This window comes from Hypomesus transpacificus, chromosome 18 (genome assembly GCF_021917145.1).
Source record: "Hypomesus transpacificus isolate Combined female chromosome 18, fHypTra1, whole genome shotgun sequence".
NCBI lineage: Eukaryota > Metazoa > Chordata > Actinopteri > Osmeriformes > Osmeridae > Hypomesus > Hypomesus transpacificus.
The window spans coordinates 1,907,193-1,928,004 of NC_061077.1; the positions used below are offsets into that span (position 1 = coordinate 1,907,193).

The 20,812-nt window shown below is 48.7% G+C and overlaps 2 protein-coding genes across 2 annotated transcripts; one reads left to right on the top strand and one right to left on the bottom strand.

Annotated features, from left to right (window-relative positions):
* Positions 1-855: 855 nt before the first annotated feature.
* On the bottom strand, positions 856-17,119 carry ccdc30 (coiled-coil domain containing 30). The gene is given in 28 exon segments (XM_047040136.1): positions 856-1,277; positions 1,492-1,559; positions 1,654-1,771; positions 2,165-2,301; positions 2,846-2,987; positions 3,196-3,317; positions 3,547-3,712; positions 4,087-4,244; positions 4,435-4,644; positions 5,953-6,123; positions 6,665-6,787; positions 7,108-7,396; positions 7,602-7,708; positions 7,710-7,784; positions 8,238-8,375; positions 8,469-8,594; positions 8,778-8,891; positions 9,856-10,048; positions 10,213-10,304; positions 10,505-10,620; positions 10,885-10,956; positions 11,256-11,409; positions 12,416-12,490; positions 12,953-13,042; positions 13,286-13,476; positions 13,936-14,056; positions 14,994-15,176; positions 16,048-17,119. Coding segments are annotated over 28 exon segments (3,780 nt in total). The 5' UTR covers positions 16,063-17,119; the 3' UTR covers positions 856-1,063.
* Positions 17,120-17,574: 455 nt separating this feature from the next.
* Positions 17,575-20,795, top strand: LOC124480635 (epithelial membrane protein 3-like). The gene is made up of 5 exons (XM_047040147.1): positions 17,575-17,866; positions 18,953-19,044; positions 19,133-19,235; positions 19,720-19,860; positions 20,189-20,795. The coding sequence occupies exons 2-5, from the start codon at positions 18,967-18,969 to the stop codon at positions 20,362-20,364; spliced, it is 498 nt and encodes a 165-aa protein (XP_046896103.1). The 5' UTR covers positions 17,575-17,866; positions 18,953-18,966; the 3' UTR covers positions 20,365-20,795.
* Positions 20,796-20,812: the final 17 nt, after the last annotated feature.

Sequence of the window (20,812 nt, forward strand, 5' to 3'; positions counted from 1 at the left end):
CTTTTATTATGGTCAAAAACAGAGCAGCAAAGGTGCCATTTCTCTGCTCCAATCTCAGAACATGAACCACTTCATTACAAACACAATAAAAGTGCTTCAAACAGAGCCATTCCGCTGTGGCTCGTCCCTCTAGTCTAGTTCGACATCAAAGATGCACCAGCATTTAGATTGTGATGTCTGTACCAGTTGTACCATTACACTGTCTAACAGAAACCGTTGTCTTGAGAAAGAACATTTAAATACGAGCAATCACTCGTACAACTGGACAACACATCCACACGGCGTACCTTAAGACAAGCCTTCATAACTAATCTCATACAGCAACCGCCATTGTGCTCTGTATAGCTACAGTTAATGTTTCTGCAGTTCTCCCAACCCTTCCTCAAATACCTGTTTATTATTTCCCACAGGGATGGAGTGATCTGCAGTAGATATGAGTGGTATATATTCCTCTTGATGCAAAACACAGGTTGAGACTGAGACACTGACCATAGCATCTATCAGTTGAGCCCTTTCATCAACAATCATTCTCTGAACAGGTTCTCTCTGTTATATTATGCTTGCGTAGCTTATACTACCACCTTATGGTTATCCATTTCATAATGAAGTAAGATTGGTTGGTTACCTACAGTGCCAACCAATAGATACGTTTATTTGCGAGTACAGCCTGGGGCGTTTACAGCCACCGTAGGTGTCTAACGCAGGATATTTTTCCTCTTAAACTTGACTACGCTGAATCACCAGGTCAATCACAGGGGTCAGATGGCTGAGCGGTTAGGGAGTCGGGCTATTAATCAGAAGGTTGTTGGTTTGATTCCCGGCCGTGCCAAATGACGTTGTGTCCTTGGGCAAGGCACTTCACCCTACTTGTCTCGGGGAAAATGTCCCTGTTACTCTGGATAAGAGCGTCTGCTAAATGACTAAATGTCAATTTCCCGCGTCCACTGTCCTTATGGCAGATACAGCGATTCAGATTTATGACTTGCTCCCTTGTCCACCCCGCTATCATACCTGCTCCACCCTGCTGTCCACCCTGCTGTCCACCCTGCTGTCCACCCTGCTGTCATACCTGCTCATCTGCTACACCGAGGCCGTCCTCTGGGTCTTTAGGCTCCGGAGGGAACGAGGGGGAGGTGAGGTTGAGGTATCCCAGCTCTGAGGGCTGAGAGCTGGGCACGGAGAAGGCGGTGCGGGTGCCCCCCACCACGCGCTCACTGGCCTTCATCCGACAAATGGCATCCAGGATGCCCAGAGGATCACACGCACCCGATGTCAGACTGAGGACAGGCAGACGAAGGGTTAAAAAAAATACACATATCAAAGCACGTTCAAGCAGGTCTGAGTGAGTTGAACACAACCGTTTCAGATCATGGTCTAGATAGCACACGACAGCTTAGCAACATCAGCTGCAGAACAGAATACATTTTATTTACAATTTCAACGCGTTTCCAAATCAAAAGGAATTTTTTAATCACTCAAATAAAGTGTTACCTTATAGTTGATGTATGTAGAGTACTGTCATTAAGAAGACTTTCAGAATTGTACATTTTCTTCACATCCTAGTAGAGGGAAATAAAAACAAACATGTAACATTTATAGTTGATGACAAACTCCCAAGACTTTGGCAGGGACCACGCCTGATTGGTTCTGTACCTCAAGGCTACAAAACGATTGGACGTTCCTCAGGGTGCGCTCCAGTGCCCCGACCTGATTGGACAACTTGAGGGTTCTTTCCTGGAGTTGTCTGTTCTCCACCTCTAACATGTTGACCCTGGAGGAGAAGCATGAGTTCAACACTGAACAGGGGATTAAGGCATGATACAGGATTGAGGATCGATACACGCCCCGTTTCCAAATTCATACATCAGGTGTCAGGTGGCTGAGCAGTTAGGGTATCGGGCTAGTAATCAGACTTTTGCAGGTTCGGTTCCCGGGCGTGCCAAATTATGTTGGGGCTTGGGCAAGGCACTTCACCCTACTTGCCTCAGGGGATTGTCCCTGTACTTACTGTAAGTCACTCTGGATAAGAGCATCTACTAAATGTAAATGATATCATATAGATTTAATATTACTATATTTCTCTAGTGTTTAAGGGACGGTCTGTGGGTCAGTACCTGTGGGTCAGTACTTGTGCTGTTTAAGGGAGGGGTCAGCAGGTCAGTACCTGTGCTGAACGGTGGACGCGGTCCTGAGGCCGTTGCTGCCCAGCTCCTCCGCCTCGCTCATCCTCCCCAGCAGATCCCTCCTCTCCACCAGCAGCTTCTCGTTCTCCTCCATCACCGTCCGGATCCAGTCCTTCTCCTGCGCCGCGTCACACAGGTCACACAGCAGTGTTTAGTAGGGGTGGGGGGAAACGTTTATTCACATTCGAATCACGATTCAGTCTTCTAGCGATTCACAAATCGATTCACAATTTAAAAAAAAAAATTAGTGAAAAAATCATGAATCGATTTCTTTATCGAATTGTGTGTTACCAAAAGATTCCCACCCCTAGTGTTTAGCAACTGTCGGTAAGGAAAACCGAATCCCACCCAGACAACTCTCCACAGAACCGTCGCCATACAGCTCAAAAACAGAACAGTCTGTACTACTATAGTCAGGATTGGAGGATTTATTTTATTTAGGACAGTTGATACGACAGTTGAAGAGTGACAGGAAAGCAGGGAAAGAGGGAGGTAGACATGCAGGAAATGGCCTCAGTTGGATTTTAACCCAGGTTAGCATTAGCCTCAATGCTACGCGCTCTTACCCAGTGAGCTAACCAACACTGGAGGATTTTGTATCGAAATCATAGTGTCATCACCAAAACACTGAGATAAGGAAAGATGTCTAGGGGCGGGCTGACCTTCTGGGAGAGGCTGAAGGCCAGGGCCAGGTCGTTCTCCAGTTTGTGGATGGTGCGGTCTCTCTGAGACGTAGCCTTCAGGAAGATCTGCTTGGCCTTCCTCAGCTTGATCTTGTGCTGAGACTGTTTCTCGTTGTGCTTCCTGTAGAGAGGAGAGATGATGATGCGTATCCTGTAAGTTCACACCGTGAAGGTTCTGTTGTTGTTGTTACTACTTTTCATGGTACTTTTATTCTGGTCTGGTGTGTGTGTGTTGATGGATGTGTGTGTGTGTGTGTGTGTGTGTGTGTGTGTGTGTGTGTGTGTGTGTGTGTGTGTGTGTAAGTGTGTGAGTGTGTCTCAGCTCTAACCTAATGTGTGTGTCCAGCTGGGTGATGACCTGCTGGATCTCCTCCTGGAGTCTCTCCCCCTCCTGCTGACTGGCACCCAGCTCTCCCCCCAGCCTGAGAGCCGTCCTCTGGCTCTCTCTCTGCTGTGCTCCCAGCACACACACACACACGCACACACACACACACACACACACACACACACACACACATTCCATAAATCAGAACTCTCCTACATATCAAACAAAAACTATACATCCCATTGGTCAACTACAGAACCGAGTACTTTCAAGGCAACTCAAACCGTCTCAAACCGTCAAAAGAAAAACAATCATGGTGGCCTCGTGGTGTCTTTCCCCGGCCCCGGGGGCTCACCTCGTCCCTGGCCTGGCTGAGCTCGGCCTCCAGGACAGCCAGACGAGCCTCCAGCTGCTGGCAGCGACGGCCCAGCTCAGTGCTGCTGCGGCCCAGAGACGCCTCCTTCCCCCTCAGGGAGCGCAGCTGCTGCTGAAGATCCTCCTCACGCTGCTCCAACAGCTTCCTGCTCGGGGAGGAAGTGAGGACGTTGGGTGGGGGGGGGGGGCATAAGAAGATGGATTTCATACATTTGAAACTGGAATTACTGGATGGATGTAATGACTGGATGGGAACGACTGTCTGCACTAGTCTAGAAGTTTTTATACTTTATGAACACACGAACGCGTACTGTGTGTATAGACTTTGTGTAGAGTGTGTGTGTGTACTTTAAGTGTAGAGTGTGTGTGTGGGTGTGTACTGTATCAGTGTGTGCGTGTACTGTATCAGTGTGTGTGTGTGTGTACTGTATCAGTGTGTGTGTGTGTGTGAGAGAGAGAGAGAGAGAGAGAGAGAGAGAGAGAGAGAGAGAGAGAGAGAGAGAGAGAGAGAGAGAGAGACCTGTGCAGCTGCTCCTCCTGCTGCCTGCCTCTCAGGGCAGAGAGAGAGTCTGACATGTCCCTGGAGTCTCTCTCCAGCCGGCTGGTCTCTCCAGCCCTGGCCTCCTCCAGACGCAGCTGGTGCTGACACGTCTTCAGCTGCTGCTGCAGCTCCACCACCTGCACGCACACACACACACACACACACACACACTTCAGTGTATGCAATTACACATTAACAAGCAAAAAAACAACAAACTCTTATGGATACAGCAAGTTTGACAATCCACCCCGCCACCAAAAAAACTCAACTGACATCCCCACTGAAAACAGCTCCAGCACATTCGGTCTTAGTTGCCTGTTAACAGACCTTTTTATCGGCTGCGATGACGCGAGCCCTCTCCGCCTGCAGCTCCTCCTGCAGGCTGGCGTTGGTAGTGAGGCTGTGTCCGCTGCGAGCCAGCTCCAGCTGCAGCTCCCGCAGCCTCTGCTGCAGACGCTCCGTCTCTGCAGCCTGGCCCTGGGAGCCCTGCTCCGCCTGGGCCTGACGGGCCTGGGTCTGCCTCAGCTCCGCACACAGCTGGAGGACGACAGGAGGAGAGGAAAGGGGAAGAGGACAGGAAGGGAGAGGACAGGGGGAGAGTGAGAGGACAGGGGGAGAGTGAGAGGAGAGGACAGGAGGAGAGTGAGAGGAGAGGACAGGGGGAGAGTGAGAGGAGAGGACAGGAGGAGAGTGAGAGGAGAGGACAGGAGGAGAGTGAGAGGAGAGGACAGGGGGAGAGTGAGAGGAGAGGACAGGGGGAGAGTGAGAGGAGAGGACAGGGGGAGAGTGAGAGGGAGAGTGAGAGGAGAGGACAGGGGGAGAGTGAGAGGAGAGGACAGGGGGAGAGTGAGAGGAGAGGACAGGGGGGGAGAGGACAGGGGGAGAGTGAGAGGAGAGGAGGGGAGAGGACAGGGGGAGAGTGAGAGGAGAGGACAGGAGGAGAGAGGACGGGGAGAGTGAGAGGAGAGGACAGGGGGAGAGTGAGAGGAGAGGACAGGGGGAGAGTGAGAGGAGAGGACAGGGGGAGAGTGAGAGGAGAGGACAGGGGGGGAGAGGACAGGGGGAGAGTGAGAGGAGAGGACAGGAGGAGAGAGGACAGGGGGAGAGTGAGAGGAGAGGAGAGGACAGGGGGAGAGTGAGAGGAGAGGACAGGGAGAGAGTGAGAGGAGAGGACAGGAGGAGAGTGAGAGGAGAGGACAGGAGGAGAGTGAGAGGAGAGGACAGGAGGGGAGAGGACAGGGGGAGAGTGAGAGGAGAGGACAGGGGGAGAGTGAGAGGAGAGGACAGGAGGAGAGTGAGAGGAGAGGACAGGGGGAGAGTGAGAGGAGAGGACAGGAGGAGAGTGAGAGGAGAGGGCAGGGGGAGAGTGAGAGGAGAGGACAGGAGGAGAGTGAGAGGAGAGGACAGGAGGAGAGTGAGAGGAGAGGACAGGAGGAGAGTGAGAGGAGAGGACAGGAGGGGAGAGGACAGGGGGAGAGTGAGAGGACAGGAGGAGAGTGAGAGGAGAGGACAGGAGGAGAGTGAGAGGAGAGGACAGGAGGGGAGAGGACAGGGGGAGAGTGAGAGGAGAGGACAGGGGGAGAGTGAGAGGAGAGGACAGGAGGAGAGTGAGAGGAGAGGACAGGAGGGGAGAGGACAGGGGGAGAGTGAGAGGAGAGGAGGGGAGAGGAGACAGGAGAAGAGTGAGAGGAGAGGACAGGAAAGGAGAAGAGGACAGGAGGAGAGTGGGGTGGACAGAAGAGAACAGGAAGAGGACAGTGGTTACTGGGTTTGATTCCGGATCCTTCCGAGTTGCCACAAGGCAGTTGTCGTGGCGTTGCAGACTGATATATGTTGCAGCTGCACCTTGAGTTTCTCCTGCTCCAGCAGAGTGTTGTGTTTCTTCAGATCCAGGCTCTTCTCCCTCTCGTAGCGCAGCTCTCTCTCTGCCGAGGTGAACAGGCTCTGGGCCCTCTGCAGGTCCTGCTTCACCTGCCTCTCCTCCTCCGTCCTCTGGCCCAGAACAGAGTCCTGACACTGGGGGGGGGGGGGGGACAGGTTTATTTAGATTTTTTACACAGCTTGACGTAACTGTGAGGTAACGTTCAGGTAATACTGAGCTGACATGAAGATAACATTGACGTAAGATGAAAAAAAAGTACCTTAAGGTTTAAAAAATATTTTTTACAAAACGTTTCAGAAGGTTACAAATATTAAGTTATAGATTGAAAATAGTTTGACAAATATTTTCTACCAAAAGTTTCGAAAGGTTGAAAATATATTTGTGATAAAAATTTTTTAAAAGGTTTGCATCATTGATGAGTACTTGATGAGGACTACTCTAAACTCTACTGTACTCTATTGTGCACTGCTCTGCCATAAAAAAAGTATTTTTCCAAATGCTTGGATATTTAATATTAGTCTAAACAATAGGTTTGGAGGTGATAGAGTAAAAATAAAATTTATTATTTAATTATTAATAAAAAGCACACCTCAAAATGTCCCCAGAAAATTGTACTCTCTCTAGTACTGAGGTAACATTGAGGTCAAACATAGGTGACTCTGAGGGTGGTTCGACCTTGGTGCGTGCCTGGGCCTCTGTGATCTGGGCCTGCAGAGTGGCCTGGTGCTGAGAGGCCAGCTGCCTCTCCTGCTGCAGCGTGGCCTGCACACGAGACAGCTCCAGCTTCAGACACGACAGCTGTGAGGGACAGCACGCACACACACACACGCACGCACACCATTTCTATTTTATGACTAAAGAATTCCAAGATACTTGCACTTATCTTTAAGGAAGGAATTCACAGACTGGTCGACTTTCACATACACTGGTAGACTCACTCTCTCTCTCTCACACACACACATATTCTGAATTACACATGGAATACGCTAGGGGGTGTACTGTAACACATTTGGGGGGGGGGGGGGGGGGGGGAAACTAGTCATGCGAACCAACATCCTATACTACATTTAGCTGAAGATGCCAGCAGACAGGTAGAGGTGCCTGGATGTGTCCAGTACCTGGTTAAGGCCATCCTCCTTGGTCTTGTCTGCCAGGCTGAGGCTAGAGGCTGACTGCCCAGAGTGGGTCTCCAGCTCCTGCCCTGCCCTGGTGGTCTGCTCCCTGGACACCTGGAGGTCCAGACCCAGCCTGTCTCTCTTTCCCCGGGTCTCCAGACCCAGCATCTCCACCTGGGCCTCCAGACCCAGCCTCTCCCTCTCCCCCTGGGCCTGCAGCTTCTCCTGGACCAAGGTGCTCAGCTGGGCCTGGAGGTCACTGATCTGTCTCCGCTCACGAGCCATCTCGTCCCTGGTGGATAGACATGCACACACACACACACACACACACACACACACACACAGTATATATACACACACAGTATATAAACACACACACACGGGGAAAAAAGATGGCGCCCACAGCCTTCAACCACGATTAAGAAGTCCCATGTGAACACCCGTCCTCTTCTGATGTGAACAGGTGGTGCGGGGTGGAGTTGGCTGTCGGCCCTGACCTCAGACTGCGGTTCTCCTCCTGCAGGCTGGACAGCTCCGAGGTGACCCGCTCCAGCTGTCCCCTGAGCTGGTCCGCCTGGGCGCGGCCCTCCTGCAGCTGCTCCTGGGCGCGGCCGCCCCCCCCCCCGCTCCCTCTCCAGCTCCTCCCTCAGGCGGCTCTGAGCGCGCTCCAACTGGGCCACCTGGACCGAGGGAGGACCGACCAACGATCAAGTTCAAGTTACACAATTACACAATCAAATAGAGTTCAATAGCTAAAATTGGAATTATAAAAAATAGTACACAAAATAAAATAATCAGTTTAAAAGAAAGAGTGCTATAAATAAAACCATAAAAATATAAACAAACATAAACCCCAGAGCAATCATGGAAAGGCTAGAGAGAAGAGGTGGGTCTTTAGCCTGGTCTTAAAACGACAAATGGAGGGTGCCAGCCTAGTCTCTAGTGGCAGGGAGTTCCATAGTCTAGGGCCGGCCACAGAGAAGGCACGTTGAGAAGAAGTGAGGTGCGGGACACTACACAGTGTGTGTTTCTGTGTACTGTATGTGTGTGTGTGTGTGTGGAGTGTGTACTTGTGTACTGTGTGTGTGTAGATTGTGTGTGTGTGTTGACCACCACCTCCAGCCTTAGCTCACCTTCTCCTCTAGAAGACCCTTCTCTCCTTTAACCTGGGTCAGGCTCTTGATGAGCGTCTTGCCTTGCTGGCACTGTGTCTGCAGGCTCTGAACTTCCATCCTCAGGTTCTTCAACTCCCTCTCTCCCACCTGCAGAGCCTAGAGAGCCCACACACACACACACACGTCAGCATCACGCAGCACACACACACACATACCGGCCCACGTAAACCCCAGGTGGTGTTCCCTGACCTCCTTGTCCTTCTTGAGTGCGGCCTGGGCGGCGTTGAGGTCCTGCTCCAGCTGTTTCCTCCAGTCCTTCTCCTCCGTCAGACGGGCCTCCAGCAGGCTGGCCCGCTCCTGGCTGCTGGCCCTCGTCTGAGGACCAGGACAGGGTCACGAGGTCACACAACCATGGCTGTGTATACTCTCTCTTATAGAAGACACACTATCAACCATGAACGTAGCTGTATTCTAACACCCAATTCCCAATAACACACATTGACCTTTTGACTTTTTCAAGACGATCTTGGATTGAAACCTCTGTGTTGAGGTTCTCACCTGCTGCTGTGTGAAGGTCTCGGTCTCTCTGCTGGTCTCTCTGCTGGTCTCTCCATCCCTCACTGCTGGATCCAGGGCGGCCATCTTGTTCAGCTCTGCTTCTAGGCTCCTAATCTACAACATCCAGACAGCAGCTGCAGTTTAACACCTGTTTTCACATTCCGTGATAGAGTCCACTGTCCAGGGACATTGTTTTGGTTCTCTCCTACATCTACCACTGTCTTGTGTTTTATATCCTTTTATTTTCCTTCTCTGGCCTCAGGGTAGGATTTGATTTTGCTTTCTTGCAGGTGTCCATTGGATTTGGATGTACTTTAGTTTAGCAGGATTACATCTCCTCAAAGCTTGCAGTGTGTTCTCCCTAAATCAACTCCCCAGCCCTCCACCCTTGCGGTGCCTCCCCTCCTCCTCACCTTGCGGTCTCCCCCTCCCTCCCCCTCCCTCCCCCTCCTCCTCACTTTGCGGAGCCTCCCTACCCCTCCCTCCCTCCTCCTCCTCACCTTGCGGTGCAGTCCCTCCCTCCCTCCTCCTCCTCCCTCCTCCTCACCTTGCGGTGCAGTCCCTCCCCCTCCCTCCTCCTCCTCCTCCTCACCTTGCGGTGCAGTCCCTCCCCCTCCCTCCTCCTCCTCCTCCTCACCTTGCGGTGCAGTCCCTCCAGCTCCCTCCCTCCCCCTCCTCCCTCCTCACCTTGCGGTGCAGTCCCTCCCTCCCCCTCCCTCCCTCCTCCTCCCTCCCCCTCCTCACCTTGCGGTGCAGTCCCTCCCTCCTCCTCCTCACCTTGCGGTGCAGTCCCTCCCTCCCTCCCTCCTCCTCCTCCTCACCTTGCGGTGCAGTCCCTCCCCCTCCCTCCTCCCTCCTCCTCCTCACCTTGCGGTGCAGTCCCTCCCCTCCCTCCTCCTCCTCCTCCTCACCTTGCGGTGCAGTCCCTCCCTCCTCCTCCTCACCTTGCGGTGCAGTCCCTCCCTCCCTCCCTCCTCCTCCTCCTCACCTTGCGGTGCAGTCCCTCCCCCTCCCTCCTCCCTCCTCCTCCTCACCTTGCGGTGCAGTCCCTCCCCTCCCTCCTCCTCCTCCTCCTCACCTTGCGGTGCAGTCCCTCCAGCTCCCCCTCTTGGTGCAGGCGCTCCTCCTTGCTGCAGTTCTGGGTCTCCCCCAGCAGGGCCTCCAGCTCCTCGTTCCTCTCCACCAGCTCCTCCTGCTCCTCCTGCTGCCTCTGCAGGCGCCGCTGCAGCTCCCGCACCTGGCAGCGGGCGTCCTCCACCGCCGCCACACACCTGGGGAGGGGGAGGAGGGAGATGGAGGGATGGGTAGAGACAGAAGTGAGAGAGAGAGCCAGAGAGATAGCAGGAGAGAGAGCCAGAGAGAGAGAGACATAAAGAAATAGAGAGAGAGAGAATACATCTCTTCTACTGAGGGGCAGGGCTGAGAGCATCCAGACCTCTTATGAATCTGCTCCTCGGCTGGGGTGTCTTGCAGCTCTTTAGGGGTCTTCTCTCCTGGGGCTTTGCTGTCAAGGTCCTCCCTGGTCACCTGCAACATTGGAGGATAGGAGGGAACTGTGTAAATACACCATATTACAGTTATATGCATCAGATCAGGTAGGTAGACTTGGTTTGCAGTGCGTCATCCATCTTACATTTTCAGAGACAAAACAGACGTAATAAAAGTAGTCAATGCGTTGCTTCTGGAGTAATCCGAGTGTATGAATTGTGAGTGTGGTTCTCCTGTACCTTCTCTGACAGCGTTCTCTTCTCTGAGTCCAGGGAGCGTACTCTCTCCCTGAGAACTCGGATCTCCTCTTCCAGCCTCTCGTTCTGCTCCTTCGCTCTCTGCATCTCCATCATGTCTGAGGGGGCAACACAGGCTCCATAATTATGCCAGGACTTGCGTTTCCTTTTTTCTACAAGACATATTCTGAAGTCACGCTGATTTATTCTTGACATGTTCTACTGTGTCATAGGAATTTCTCATCTTCACTGAAGTTTTGTCCTCCGCCATCTCTCCTTTACGTTCCCTGTATACCGTTTTTAACCCAATGAAGCAGAAAAAAAAGAAAGTAAACAAAAGATGGTGCACAGGAAGCTTGATTGAGTCAGTGCAGGAGACTCACCACAGTGCTTCAGCTTGTCCACCTCCTTCTTCAGATTCTCCACCTCCTGACCAGTCCTCTCCAGCTCCGATCCTGAGACCCACCAACATTAAACACCCACCAACGTTAAACACCCACCAACGTTAAACACCCACCAACGTTAAACACCCACCAACGTTAAACACCCACCAACGTTAAACACCCGCCAACCGACCTTTCACCTTCCACCCGTATGTTTACAAACACACATCTGGCCCTATCCAGTAGACAAGCGCCAATACAGCACCCTCACACATCTGTACTAACCGACACTAACGCTACCACAGCGAGCACACAGGTTGTTTGGTGTTGGTAGTTCATGTGGAGAGTGACTCCTGTGCCGTGGATCGTACCGCTCATTCCGTGGTTCTTCCTGGCGGCGTCCAGCTCGTCCGTCAGCCTGCGGATGTCCAGGTGGGCCATGGCGAGCCGGCGGGACGCCTCGTCCAGATCCCGCTCCAGCTGCTGGCGGTCTGAACACTGCCGGGACAGGTCCTCGCTGTGCACCTGAGGCCCAGGGAGGTTCGGGTCATTTTGACGTTACCGTTTGGTTCTTAATGTATGGAGGCTGGAGGTTTAATATGCTTAAGTTTCAGCTTACACCTTTTCGGACAATTTATTGTTTTCAATTTAATGCCTTATTGTTATGTATTCATTTTAGGAATGCTCATTTTGATTATTATAATTTTTTTACCGATAACCGATGCTCTTTAACGGCCATTAACCGTTTAACAACAAGATAAAAATGTAGAATGAGCAAGTGTCCGTGACCCATAAAAAAAAAAAAAAAATCCCAATTACAAAAACAAAAAATCCCAATAGCATCATGAACAACAACATAACAAAAACATTAACAAAACAAAAACAAATACACATACACCGTAATTTGTCTGCTGCTCAACAACGAAAACAGAGATTGCCAGATTTTTTTTTGCCAGCTAATTATGAGCATCTCTAATTTATTGTGGATGTGCATTCACTTCCAATGACCAAAATATATTACAACTAAACTAACTTAACCGGACACAGAGACTGGTCAACATGCTGCTGTTGTACACATGCATCTGGCTTTTGTCACAACCACCACCAGCAGCCACCACCAGCAGTAACCGCAGAGGTAGTAAAAACATAAAAAGCCCAAGTGTATTGTCATTTTAGACATGAATCAACACTGAACGTCCCATGCCCAAACTCAAACTGACACTGACATGACTCATGTGGTATTAATAGGATTTCAAACAGGTTATCGCCTTTGCTTGATCTTTAACAAGGTTCAAAGGAAAACAGTTAGTGAGGCTTGCAGGGTTAGCTAGTGAACAGCATCACGGTGAGCATGCATAGCATCCACAAAACAGACAACGTCCTCGATGCACGAATAGTAGCGGAACTGAAGCTCAAAGTGAAAGAAAACAAAAACATACATCTCATATCCCCTGAGAGCGTGAACATGCCCTGTAGCTGTTTAGCTGGTTAGTTTGCGGGCCAGGGAGGGACGGAACGGTGTGCGACCTACGAGGGGGGCAGAGTGTGGGCTCTGAGGAGACCTGCGGAGACCAAACAGCTTCTTCCAGGAGCTCTGACCTGCGCGCTGTTGAGGAGACCAGGAGCACAAAAGACAAATAATCTGGTGTCGGCGTCTACTACCAGGATGGAACAGACAGCATTGTCTCTGGCCAACTGGGAGTCAGATGGCTGAGTGGTGAGGGAGTCGGGCTAGTAATCAGAAGGTTGCTGGATCGATTCCCCGCCGTGCCAAATGACGTTGTGTCCTTGGGCAAGGCACTTCACCCTACTTGCCTCGGTGGGAATGTCCCTGTACTTACTGTAAGTCGCTCTGGATAAGAGCCTCTGCTAAGTGACTAAATGTAAATGTAACATCAGGGTCTCAGTAATACGCATGCCAGGGCTGCTGGGACATGAGAGGAGCGACTTCACTTTCCACCCTGTGACCTCCACCCTGTGACCTGAAGCTGTGACCAGTTTAGAAGGAGGCCTGGGGCAGAACCATGCCCCTCAGACGAGCCCCTCGGACGAGCCCTCTCACCCTCACCTTGCTCATGGTGTCTCTGGTCTTCTGGGCGACCTCTCTCTGCTGACGTAGCTCCTCCTCCATGGTGTGACGGATCTGATCCAGCTCCTCCTTCAGGAGCACACCACCCCAAAGCCCATGTCACTCTGATTAGCTCGAGCACATGTATGCGTTTATGCCAGGGGGGGTGCGTAGAATTGTGTTCAAATGTGGGTTGGACAGCGTTTTTTTGGGTGTGTAACTGCGGCTGTGACCAACACAGACTCCCTTCCATCTCCTTGTGAAGCCCAATCCTGAAGCCCAATCCTCAGCCCAGTGAAGCCCAATCCTCCTCTACCACGATCATCCACCTACCTGCATGTGGACTTCCCGGAGGCTGCCCGTGAGGCTCTGGGTGTCAAGCCTCCTCTCTGCAGACTCCAGCCTCTCCAGCAGGGTGGCCCTCTCCACCAGCAGGTAGGCCACCTGCTCACTGGGGCCACTCAGGCCCACCTCCCCCAGGCCCTCCTGGATCAGCATCTCCTCCAGCTCCTTCCTCTGGGACTCTGTGGAGGGGGACGAGGAGAGCTGTCAGAGGGGGCCATGGAGGTGGGATTATGGCCATTATGGGTGGGGGGAAACATCCGTTCACATTTGAATCGCGATTCAGTCTTCTTGCGAATTCACATCGATGCACAAAAAAAACTAATCGAATCGATTCGAATGGTGAGGTACAAAAAAAGATTCCCATTCTTAATGGTCATATAGGTAAACACCAGGGTTCTTTATACTCCCCCTGAAGCATGTTGACACTTAGCATGTTAAGGACGAATGGTATTTTATACCTATGTATTGTAGATTGACACTGTATATCTTATTCAGTATTCTGCATGCTTAGTATTTTGTTGTTGCCTGTGCTGGTGTTGCTATTACCCCCCTTCTCTGCCCTCCAGGCCTGGCCTGCTGCTGCTAGGATGCTAACACAAGGATGCTAACCCAAGCTTAAGACTAACAGGGCTGCCAACCTTGCTGGAGCCGGATGTGCTCCAGGTCCAGACGCAGCTGCTCGTTGTCCCGCTCGTACTCTGCAGTCAGAGACTCCCGCTCCTCCAGGAGCCCGCGGATGTGCTCCACGTAGTTCTCTACCTGAGACAGACAGGATATGACATGGAGGATGATATCATTCTCTAGCTGAGACAGACAGGATATGACATGGAGGATGATATCATTTTCTAACAGACTGATGGCGGGACACAGACAGACAAGATATGGTGAAGGGGATCTGCTGTGGTTCAACCTAATAAGAGCCCCCCCCCCCCCCCCCCCCCCCCCACATGCAAGTTGAGGAACACGGTTTAAAAGCAGCGGAGTCACCATGTGGGTGCTAACCAACCTGCTGAAACCGCATTAGCGCCGGCAAAGAAGTTGATACACTTTCCATCTATTAAAAGAAAGAAGTGGGTGTCCTCTATCTGCTTCTGCAGACCCTTGACCTTGTTACTGCATACAAGGGCCCCCAGATGCAGCGACGGCACCGCGGATTAGAAGTCAGTGATGTAACAGGAGCCAGACCTCCTCATCCTCCAGCAGGCAGAGGGAGGCAGCATGCAAGGTGCTGCAGGAACGACTCATTAGACATTCTTTAGAGAGAGCAGAGAGGGGGGTCGGATAGCAGGATCCTGCTTGCCGTCTGGAGCCCTTGCTGTGTCAACCAGGGTTTATTATGCTGTGTTATTGCACCAGGATCAGATCTGATGTTTAGGGTGAGAGAGTTTGTGCTGTGAAGGAAATAACGAACCCAGAGTCTGTTATGACTGACGAAGGCCGTGCATGAGTCCGTTTCATCCGCACTTCTCTGACCATCATGATAGTGTTGTTGTCAGTGTTGTGGATAGATTGAAAACATAGTAACTTATAGGGAATATCGAACCCAGCGCTGCAGGGGTGGAGAGGTGAGGGTGGTGGTGGGGGTGAAAGAGTGTGTTTTAGAATCCTAGATGTCTGATCGTGGCTCCTCACCTCCTGTTACTTTGGATGGAAGCGTGTGTTCAAAGTGTGACGGTGTAACGCGAGGCAGCCCCACCTCCTTCATCTCGCTGGCCTGCTGGGTTCTCAGAGCCAGCATCTCCTGCTGGGAGGAGCGCAGGGCCTCATCGCCCTCTCGGAGCTGACGCCACAGGTGACGTTGGCGCTCCTCTGAGCTCGCCCCTGGAGGCAGACCGTCCTCCTGCAGACGCACGGCGATCTGGTCCAGCTCCGTCCTCGCCTGGACACACACACACAGATGCCACACACACACACACAGATGACACACACACACAGAGATGCCACACACACACATAGACACACAGACACCAGATACACGTGCACACGAGTAATTGGTATTATGATGTTAAATACATCATTAATCTTTAGAATCAGAATGGGTTTTAATCGCCATGAATGTTGGCACAGACAAGGAAATTTACTTTGGCAGGAAGGTGCATACATTTAACATGGAGTGTTAAATATAAATCTTAAATAAATAAACAAGTCTAACTATACTAATGAAGGTGCAGAGTCTAATTAACTAATACCAACTAATACTAAGGGGACAGGTATGTAAAATAAACTAAATATAAAGTATAAAATAGCTATAATGCACACTACAAAGAAAAAAATACATTTGGATTCATCATGCAGTGCTGATTAATATATTCTGTCATAGAATGTGAAAAGAATTTGAACATTGATAGAATATCAAACTGGGTGGAATTTGATACCCCTTTCGTGATACATGGGTGGAGGACAAATGCATGGAGACGCCTGTCAATGGTAAACACTACAGCTAGAATTATATACTGCTATTTGCACTACACTGTAACCAGATACATCTCTACAACAGGGACTCGTGCTCAAACATGTTGACCATTGTCTAGATCTGAAGAGCCAAAGCACGTCACATTTTGTTTCAGTCACAAGTTAACAAGGTTATAATCATGGTGATGACAAGCGGTGTACTTGACGAAAACAACTTTTACATTGTACAACTGAACTTTACTTGGGAGAAGTGCTTATCAAAGGCTGATTAGTCAAATTCCGGTTGAAGGCATATCTTGTTTGATTAAGCAAACTCTGTTCCTGAGTTAAATGGTTACCTCTTTAAAATCCATCGTGCTTTATGTCCAGAGGAGCTGCATCTGCAGATCGGCGAACTTCTTTCTCCGGAGACAAAGTCACCCTGTGGCACACAAGGCTACATAGCGCCGGGCTCTCACACCGTTAGCTTGAAGGAAATGTCAACACACAACGAGGGAATCCTTTTACTACATACCATCCAAGTGAGGCATGCTTAGCAACACCTCTTGTGGAAAACATCTGAACCAGTTGACAACAGGCTCTGTAAAAAGCAAAGCCTTTGCCTTTCAAATAGATCGCTCATTATAATCAAATATCATCCTGATTGTCTGAGCCTAAATATGTTTGTTAACCATCGCACGACTTTGAATAGAATGATACTACATGTCTGGCCGTGTGCTGTGTATTGCCTCACCAGCAGCAAGTAATGCAAAGCTTCAAGGCGATTAAAGCAATTGATAAGTCTGTCATAAGACAAGGACACCTTATATAGCGTTCTTGGGTGAGGTTCGTTGTTATCAGCTCACCGTCTATATAGTTTGTGCAAGTAGCATACATAAACTAGATAATTGTTCAAGACTAATGAACAAGCACTTCATAGTTGTAGAAGTAAGTTGTGCAATAGTTTTTATTCTCATTGCATTGCTAGAACTTAATCCCCCTGCATAAAATGTCGACGATCTACCGTATGTTACAACCAACAAAACAGACGCTTTTTAATCCTGAAAAGCAAATAGTTTAATTACTTTATAGTTTCACCGATGCAAACTGACAAGACTAGTCGCTAACTTGTGAGATAGAAAACCGATAGCGGGTCGTTTAAACTAGCTTGCAAAAAAATCCAACTGTGAGGCTACGCTAGCCGCAGCACTTCTGCCATGCCTAGCTAGCTATTTATTACATTCAACAGGGTCCCAAAAGAAATTATCTTAACTGTAAGACAAAACGCAGCTACCATGCAAATTAATATAGTCTAGTTACTTAGGAATTAAGACATGGTCCATACCAGCTGTGTGTCTAGCCTAGCTAGCTGCTAGTGAAGCGGTCTACTGCCAGCTAGGCTAGGTGCGGTAGACAGGCGTGGACAAGTGGGGTAAAGTGGCTTGAGCAAGTACCTAGGTAACGGGACATACCATTCCGGTGAGGTGGGGGGAAACTTACGGTAAATCTTTTCAAGGCCGTAAAACGTACTGCCGAGTAATGTGGGCAATACCAGTACCAATCTGACAAGAGCCAAGGCTGTCCCTTTACAATGGTTATGATGTAAAATAGCCTTACACTCTTTCTTTCAGTCTCTCTCACAACTCACTGTAGCTGTGCTCTCCAAGTAAACAAGGCCTCTAAAATCTTCATTTGTCACACACTCCAATTTTGACCTAAGTGAAACAGCAAGGATGGATAAGTCAAATAATAATTGCATGATAATCTTTCGTAGAGAGAACGAACTAAGGGAGTGTTTACAGTGTAACAGTGTAAACGTTTCATGTGGGTGATTTTGCAGTTCCACAGCTCATGGGTGGGTCTGGCTTGAGTCTTTTTTTAAGCAGATTTTGGACTGAGGGAGTAAGAAGGACGGGAAAGTAAAGAGTAATAGGCTCCCTCCAGAGTAAAGAGTGCTCTGTTCAACTGAAAGGAAATGGCCGTTTAAGGTTTGCTTTTTAAAAAACTTTGCATTCCACCTCCTGGAAATGTTGGATGGAGTGATTGAAAAAAATGAAAGGGGGAGTGTCCATGGAGGAAAGGAGAGGACCACCGAAAGGGGCAAGATTTTTACTACAGAGCTCAACAGTCGATGGTGAAGTTGTTTCATATATAAGCAAAGGAACAAAGCAACCCAAGGTGAGTAGACATTTATGACATAAAGTTGTTAGCTTTAGTTTGTTGAACAGTGACTGTTGTCCAAGTGATTGTAGTCTATTTTTGAAGCACAACAGAAATAGTATTTGGGTGTGTTAATGTTTTTCCTCTCTCTGTAGTAATCTAATAAAGAAATATTGAACAAATGTGACATTTCACTTCGATCATGAAATTGTACTATTTTTTACAGCCATACCGTGCGTATCTCAGCATGTTTGGGGGCCTTGCTATAAAATAAAATAGAACAAAATATTTTTTTCCGATATATTTCCTAGTGTCACATTTTAAAATCCAAAACAAAAAAAATAATTTGGAATATACATTATTTTTCCATCTAACTCTCAGTGTAATAGGACTGATCTCATGTAATTGTATAATTTGACAATCATAACAACCATTACTCTCATCCACCCAAGAGTGGACTTCTCATAAAGATAAAGATCTGGCATTTTCATCCTGTTCCTTGCCCTCTTGCTTCACATTTGGACCCCTGGATCTGTGTTACGTGAGAAACTGCAGGAACACGATGTAGTACAACCACCACTATAAAAATCTAGGCTGACTGAAAACAGAATTTAAAGTGTATAATTTCACTTACGCTGCCTAAAATTAAAACCATGTGTTAGCATTCGGTCCATTCTGTAAAACCTTTATTTTAACACCACTTTTAACATTTATTGTGGTTTTATGCTTAAATATTTTGACACCATTTTGATTTGAGCAAACCTCGCCCTTTTATTTCAACACCAGTGTCATTACAGGGACACATATACCAGTCATGGAGGCGTTTCAGATTGAGTTCCTTGGCTTGGACTCTGTTTTGCTGTGTGGTTGTACATAACACAGAGTATCCTGTGCTCACCAGCTTAGATTTTCCATTTCTGTTTCGGGGGGAAAACAGCATGGTTCTGTGATTTTGACCAATGAGCTCAAGTGGGAGGAACATTTACAAAATGGCAACTCGAGTCAACAAAAGAATAAATTGGCTGTAACTAATTCATGCAATTTATGTCTCGTTTCAAAAGCACAATTCCTCACAAACACTACTTTTGTCATTGTTTTGACTAGCACCTTCTGTAAAGATGGCATACCTGCTGATGTTCGTGACCCTGCTACACCTGGTAACCCTGGCCATGCTCTTCATTGCAACCATGGAGAAGGTACAGTATATCACTATATCACGACTCACAAAACATCTTCTCATTTACCTGCATTCTTGCTTATGTTGACGCACATTACTCTTCTCAGTCCTGGTGGGTTTGGAATGGGATGGAGAGTTCCGATCTCTGGTACAACTGTCGCTATGACAACGACTCTGGTACCTGGTTGTGTGCGTCCGCTGAAGAGACAGGTAAACACTTTTTCTTTCCCAGGCACAGTAATCCCCTCCCTTTCACCACCCTACCTGTCCTGCATTGTGATGTTTATCTGATGTTGTCCTCAATGTATGTGACGGTTATGTAATGTTTTCCTCAGTGATTGAGATGTTTACATCAGGTTTTCCTCAGTGTTTATGATAGTTATTGGATTTTTCCTAGTGAGTTACGTGATCATATCACAACGATATCAACCGGACAACATCAGTGGATTTGATGTTTACGAGATGTTTTCCTCATGTCAGTGAGTCAGATGGCTGAGTGGTGAGGGAGTCGGGCTAGCAATCAGAAGGTTGCCGGATCGATTCCCCGCCGTGCCAAATGACATTGTGTCCTTGGGCAAGGCACTTCACCCTACTTGCCTTGGGGGGGAATGTCCCTGTACTTACTGTAAGTCGCTCTGGATAAGAGCGTCTGCTAAATGACTATATAAATGTAAAATATGTAAATCTCTTCCAGAGTGGCTCCAGTCAGTCCAGGTGCTAATGGTGCTGTCTGTAGTCTTCTCCTCCGTGTCCTTCCTGGTGTTTCTCGGCCAGCTCTTCACCATGTCTAAAGGGGGCCTCTTCTACTTTACTGGCCTGTGTCAGGTTGTTGCAGGTAATGAACTTAAGAAATAAGCTCTCTATGCTTCGGTTTCCACATACGAATCTTGTTATCCAGCTGTTTTGATAGATACTCTCGACACAACGTCAGCAGAATCAATCTTCATCAACTCTCCAGAGAGAGGTGGACAATAGGCTCCCCCTTGTGGTGAAATGGGAAATAGGTGTAACTGCATTTTGGAGGGATGATTGATGGATGGACGGATGGATGGATGCATTGTTTGACTTCCTACAGTACATAATTGGGCCTATAGGTTTCATGATAGAAAAGACTCTCTGGATAAATAAAAGTACAACTAAACTTTCTCGCATGCCTCTCCCAGGTCTCACAGCATTTACGGCAGCTCTGATCTACACTCTGCACAACAAGGAGATTCTCCTGGACTCCTGGGAGAACAAGACGGGTCACTTCGGCTACTGCTTCATCCTGGCCTGGGTCTGTGTGCCCCTACTGCTCTGTAGCGGGGTCATGTACATCCACCTACGCAAGAAAGAGTGACAGAGAAAAGAGGAATCGCATGAAGTGTGTTGAGTTGTGGTAGTTATTTTAACTGTCCACATCCACCAAATGAGGGGTGAGTCAGGATCTGTTTTTGAATGGAATAGATGCAGCTAAAAATCCAAAGATATATATTTTTCAATATTAAAACGTTTTTTACTGTAAAGTTTTTAGACGCTAGTATATAACCTCCGCTTTAGGAAAACAAGGTTGGGCTACTGGTAGAATATTAGTCTTTTCTGGCTATTGTCCTTTTTTGTGTCTGAAAACACCTACATGTGCCGGTATTTATTGTAAATAAAGTGTCTTAATTAATCACAATAGTTATGATGTCATCTATTTTTCTACCAAAATATGATCTCATGTTATCATATAACATAACCTGTATTATATTGCTGGCTCTTTTTAAATAAAAGATTATAAAAACTTAATGAGTTGAATCTTCTTT